The 6,000-nt window shown below is 32.2% G+C and overlaps 1 protein-coding gene across 1 annotated transcript; it reads right to left on the bottom strand.

Moving 5' to 3' along the window:
- Positions 1-308: 308 nt before the first annotated feature.
- LOC129317377 (receptor-like protein 6) lies at positions 309-3,579 on the bottom strand. The gene is given in 3 exon segments (XM_054961711.1): positions 309-1,081; positions 1,084-2,157; positions 2,415-3,579. Coding segments are annotated over 3 exon segments (3,012 nt in total).
- Positions 3,580-6,000: the final 2,421 nt, after the last annotated feature.

Below are 6,000 nucleotides of genomic sequence, written 5' to 3'. Positions count from 1 at the left end.
TTATGAATTATATTTATTTTTTCAATGGTGAGCTGATTCAAATGAAATAACCAACAAACTAACCAAAGTTGCTTAATTATATGTGGCAAATGTGCCAATTAACATGGAAAACAATTATGATTGGCCTCAAATACTTAAACTTCAATACATTCACCTTCAAAAAGTAGTGATAACATAATACACTAATCTTAACGACAATACTTAACTGACATGATACAACAAGCCAAACATAGAACCAAACAAAAAAAAAAGACAAAAAAACTCATAAAACCATCCAAAGCCCGAATCTCTATCTGTTTCATTCTTCTTCAATTTGCATGAGCCCTCCTTCTTGTCCTTTTTGCTTTCACAGGTTGACTTCCAAAAATTTTAACAAGCCAATGAGGTTTCCCAATTGAGAACACAACATGTCCCATGAGGATTCCGAATACCATTCCACATCCATATCCCAAGGCTACTGGTTTCCAATCAAATCCAAATTTCTCATTAGATTCAAAAGTTGATGAAGGTCCATCCGTATTGCAAGTTTTTGACAATGGAACACCACACAATCCTACATTTCCCTCATATGAATCACTTTGGAATGTATCAAATTGTTTACCTCTTGGTATGGTTCCCTCAAGCTGATTTTGTGAAAGGTTCAAAATAGAAAGAAAGTTGAGATTTGTCAATTCTTGAGGAATGTCACCCACAAGCTTGTTACTTGATAGATCTAACCATTCTAGGCTTGTCAAATTCCCCATTGATTTTGGAATAGAACCAGTGATTCTATTGTGGGAGAGATTTAGTCCTATTAGTGCATGTAGCTCTCCAATAGCTTCTGGAATCTCCCCATCCAACCTATTATTTGACAAGTCCATAGTGCCGAATATTTTCAAGATCCTTTCCAGCTCTATGGTAAAACCTTTCCATGTGATCACCACTGAATCCTCATATGAATAATTTTTACTTCCCATATATTGTGAACCATCTTCAACATCATCTATTTTCATCATTCCTTTAAACTCCTTGATGTATGTTGTTGGCAAAGATCCATTAAAGTGGTTGTTGGAAATGTCAAAAATCCTTAACTTAGGGAATTAGGAATGGTCCCATAAAATCTATTTTCTCTTAAAACAAGCACTTGTAACTCTGGAAAACTTTCAAGCAACTTAGGAAATGCATCCTCAATCTCATTCTGTCCAACATCAAAAATTTCGAGCTGATTGCAATGAGCCAAAGATAGAGGCAATGATCCCTTGAATCGGTTGCTATTGAAATGTAGAGTTTGTAGGACATTTCTCTTTAAAAAATTGTTTGGTAAAGTTCCAAAAAAATTATTCATCTGTAGATCTAGAACAACGAGATTTGGGAGGGCAACAAGGCATTGTGGAATGGGACCTGACAAGTTGTTGTGAGACAAGTTGAGTATCTCAATTGAGCTTGCATTGCAAAAATGAAAGGAAATATCTCCCTTAAATTTATTGTTTGAGACTGAAAAAAATCTAGCTCTGAAGAATGGAATTGGGAGGTTTCCTTCCAACTTGTTGAAGCTAAGATCAAGAATTGTGACACTTGTATTTGAAAGGGATGAAGGCACTTGACCATTGAAATTATTATTATTAAGTTCCAAAGAGTGTAATTTATTGAGCTTTCCAAACACTTTTGGTATTCCACCACTAAAATTATTTATTGAAAGATCTAAATCTTGGAGACGTTCAAGGTTTCCAAGTGAGAGTGGCAGTTGACCACTAAAACTATTATTGGAAAGATATAAGGAAATCGGATTTACAAGTGTTGAAAGAAATGAAACCCCACCACTAAAATTATTGTTTGAAAGAACTAAGTCATTGAGACGTTCAAGGTTGGAAAGTGATGGAATTTGACCACTAAAGTTATTATTGGAAAGATTTATGTAAGTGAGATTTACGAGTGTTGAAAGAAATGAGATCCCACCACTAAATTTGTTCAACGAAAGGTCCAAAGAAGTGAGTTGAATGAGATTCTTGAAACTTGGAGGAATAGGCCCTTCAAATTGGCAATTTTTGAGATCTAACTCTTCAAGAGACTTCAAATGGCTTATAGAATTTGGTATCTTTCCTGAGAAAGGGATCCCAGTGAGAATCAAACTTGTTAGAGGAGAGCTCCGGTTGAGCTTTGAGATTTGTACCTTGACATCTGTATTCCAGCTCATATCTAGATATTTAAGATTTTCTAAATAGAAAATTCTATTTGTGATATTACCATGCAAAGAAGTTTCTTCAAGAGAAAGTTCAATCAAAGATGATGACAAATTCATGAGCAAAGAAAAAGATTTTGTGTAATAGAGGACATGTTCACATGGTCTAACCTTAGTACCTTTAAATTAGTTAAGTTTAGAATCAGCATTTCCCAAGTAGATAGTTCAAGTCTAAGTGATGAACTCCCCTTCATACCAAAATTTGAAGACAAGTCAAGTGAGGCTAATTTAGACAACTGTGAGATCTTAGATGGGATTTCCTCAACAAAATTATTGCCTTCAAGGTTTAAGAAAGTGAGATGTTCTAGGTATGAAAAGAATGAGATCTTGCCACTAAACATGTTGTCAGAAATGTCCAAATAAGTTAGTTGGGTAAGATTCTTGAAACCCAAAGGAACCCGCCCTTCAAATTTACAACTACTAAGATCTAAATGACTAAGATATTTTAACTTTCCAATGGAATCAAACACTCCTGAGAATGCTGCGTAACTAAGATCCAAAAATGAAAGAGAAGAGCTCCAATTGGATATTGGAAGATGATTGTTGAGATTTCTATTCCATGACAAATCTAGTTGCTGAAGATTTTTCAGACAAAAAACATCATTTGTGATTTTCCCTTGCAACTCAGTATGTTGAAGTCTAAGGGAGACCAAAGAGGATGACAAATTCATGAGTAAAGATAAGGAGCTTGGTGAAATAGAAGACATATTTACATAATTTAAAGCAAGTTCTCGCAAATAAGTCATGTTTAAAATGAGCTTCTCCCATGTGGATGTTTCTAGTCTCAAAGGACTCCACTTCTCAAATGAGTAAAATCCATTCCAAGACAAATCAAGAGAGACCAATTTTGACGAATATGCAAATTTTGATGGAATTTCACCAATGAAAAAAGAGTGGCTTAAGTTTAGATATGTGAGAGAAGGAAAATTACCAAACTGAGATGATATCAAAGACCCACTAAAATTATTGAAAGCCAAGTTGAGTGATTGGAGATGAGATAGTCGGAAGAGGCTATTATTTGGAAGGAGTTGACCTTGAAGCCAGCTACAACTAAGATCAAGGCCAATCACATGGCCTGACATGGAGTCACATGTGACCCCATCCCACAAGCAGCAATTTGAATAATTCCCCCATGAAGCCATCTTGGGGTAAGATGAATTCTCAAACCGAGTGGTATATGGGTAGTAGTCATCAAAATCCTCATCACATTCGATTGAAGCAGAATGATTAAGAGAGAAAGAGTGTTTGAATTGGAGAAGTGCAGAGGAGTCATGAGAAATACAAAAAGGCAGGTTGAGAGAAGAAGAAAGGGAGGGAGAAAGAAAGAACAAGTAGAAGCAAAGCATCATTGCAAATGCCATAACTGAAGAACATAAGAAGGAAATGATTGAGTGAATTGGCATCCACAAGATGAAGCTTCATTTATAGAAGGAGTCTCGTAATGGCGCGAGGGACCTACATCAAGACTTTTCATTTTTCAAAGCCTATAATTATTGTGTCTTGTTTTTCGTCTTTTGAATTCATGAAATCTCAACTAAACTAAAATGTCTAAATACTTTTTTCTTTAAAATTTTTCAATAAATGTTCTTTCAAAGGACGAATAGTAAAAATAGTTGTGTCTATTGCAAATTAAATTGGCGTATCCTCAAACTATAAGATCGACCATTGTACAAAATGGTTCTGTACTTTTGTTAAAAAAAATAAATCAGTACTGTGTTTCTATATTGTGGATGAGGTTGGAGAGCTATCTGGAATTTGCATTCGCATTATTGCTTAACTTGTTTAAAATAAATGAATTCCAAATTTGATTAATCAGTGTTAGTTGATTAAGAAATTAAGGAAGCTATTACTCTTAAAATTTTTTTAATTCATCTCATATTTTTTTATTTCTTAATTCGCTACAAATTAAAATAGAACTTCATGACGTGTGGGAATTTGTCACTAATTAGGACCATAAAATTTCGTTTGAGAGCGTGGAAAAAGAACGACTCTGCTGCCAATATGTGCCGTAATTTTTTTTTTAAAGGAATAAAAGGCATGATTCTAACATGCTTTCTGTTGATGTATTTAATTTAGCTATAAATAGTCTCGTATAAATAATTTTTTCCCTAAATTATACATAAAATTGATCTAAACTGTTAAGGACTGTAGTAAAAAGCATATAAAAAACATATAGTTTGTAAATATTAAATCTGGAACATTGAAAATTTAATTTAATGGCTAAAATGTGCAAAGAAAAAAGTGGAGGAACAAATAAACAAAGATAAGCCAAGTTCCAACAAAACTAGTAGACCTTTTTTCGCTATTAGTATAAATATTAAATACAATAAATAAATCACTTCGATTTCTTTTTCAGTTGACTTGGAAAATATTTTGTCATTTTTTATTGACGACTTCGAAAATATTTTGTGCACGTAATCTATGTGTAAAAGAATATTGTTCCTTTATAATACGATGGGCTTGGAAATGAATCAAAAGAATCCCATTCACTCATTCAAAGTAAATAACACGTTATAGAGGTCTATGAGATATCTAATTAATTTATAGCAAATTAATGGTGGCTAATATTTTGTCTATAATTTGTTAAAAATGCTCCTTATCAGATTTTGTCGAAATATTTTGTGCACGTAATCTATAGAAACTTCTCTGTTATTTCTAAAACACACACTTGTGTCTTTGAAGAACAAAAAAAAGCAAGTATGGATGTATTTATATAACTAAATAATCGAAGACTGATTTCTTTTTTTCTGGACTAAAATATACATTTAATTCTTTAACTTTATATATCATTTTATTTTAGTTTTTAATTTTATAAAATATCTTTTTAGTCCTTTAACCCTAACACTGTTCATTTTATCCCAATAAATTTTTATAATGAACTTTCAAATATTGACAAAACATTCTTAAATGTTGACATATTAAGTTTAATTTTTTTAAAATAACAATAATTGATACAAGAAATAATCATTTGAAACTAATGATATTAGGGTTAAAGGATTAAAAATATAATTTGCAAAATTAAAGGATCAAATTGAAACCTTATATAAAATTAGAGGGCTAAAATTATTTTTAGCCTTTCTTTCTTTCTTTCTTTCTTTATTTGAAGAATCGACATGTGCAACTTTCTACACACTATCATATAAATGGCCTAGAAATTAAGAAAATAATGACAGGAAAAAAATTAACGAAACTTGGTGGCTCTTTCTTACTTGACTTCAAAGTCTTCGCTATGATATACACAAATATTAGACAAATGATTTTACAAGATTTTGCAGGGTACCTGGGTCTTTCTTACTTGACTTCGAAGTCTTCGTTATAACTTTTTTAATATATTTTTGTTATAAAATTTTGGGTTAACTGTCATTTTTTTCCCTCTCAACTTTATACCTTGAAGGATTAGTGGACACCCTCAACTGACATATTTTATAATAAACAAATTAAAAAAAGTTAAATGTTGAGCCCAATAATAGTGAACAGATAATGAGTAAATAGCAAGGTGATGAGGGAGGAAATATTTAACATTGACAGATAAAATTGATCTATAGTTGAGTTAAGAGTGTCCAGCGACCCTTTGAGTAAAATTGAGAGGCAAAAATGATACTTAATCCATCATTTTAATGCAAGTGCTTACAAAATGGATGGTTTCTTTTTCTTTTTCACTTGACGTGGAAAATTTTTGTGTAAGCAATGTTAATTGATGTTTAAGACTTTTCCTTATATATAACTTGACCAGTGTGAAATTGCACCAAATGCATTGAATTTAATTTGAATCATTCTAATCC

Source organism: Prosopis cineraria, unplaced genomic scaffold, assembly GCF_029017545.1.
Source record: "Prosopis cineraria cultivar Desert tree isolate PC_DT_omini unplaced genomic scaffold, ASM2901754v1 PC8, whole genome shotgun sequence".
NCBI classification, from domain to species: Eukaryota; Viridiplantae; Streptophyta; class Magnoliopsida; order Fabales; family Fabaceae; genus Prosopis; species Prosopis cineraria.
This window is presented reverse-complemented; position numbering and strand designations above follow the sequence as displayed.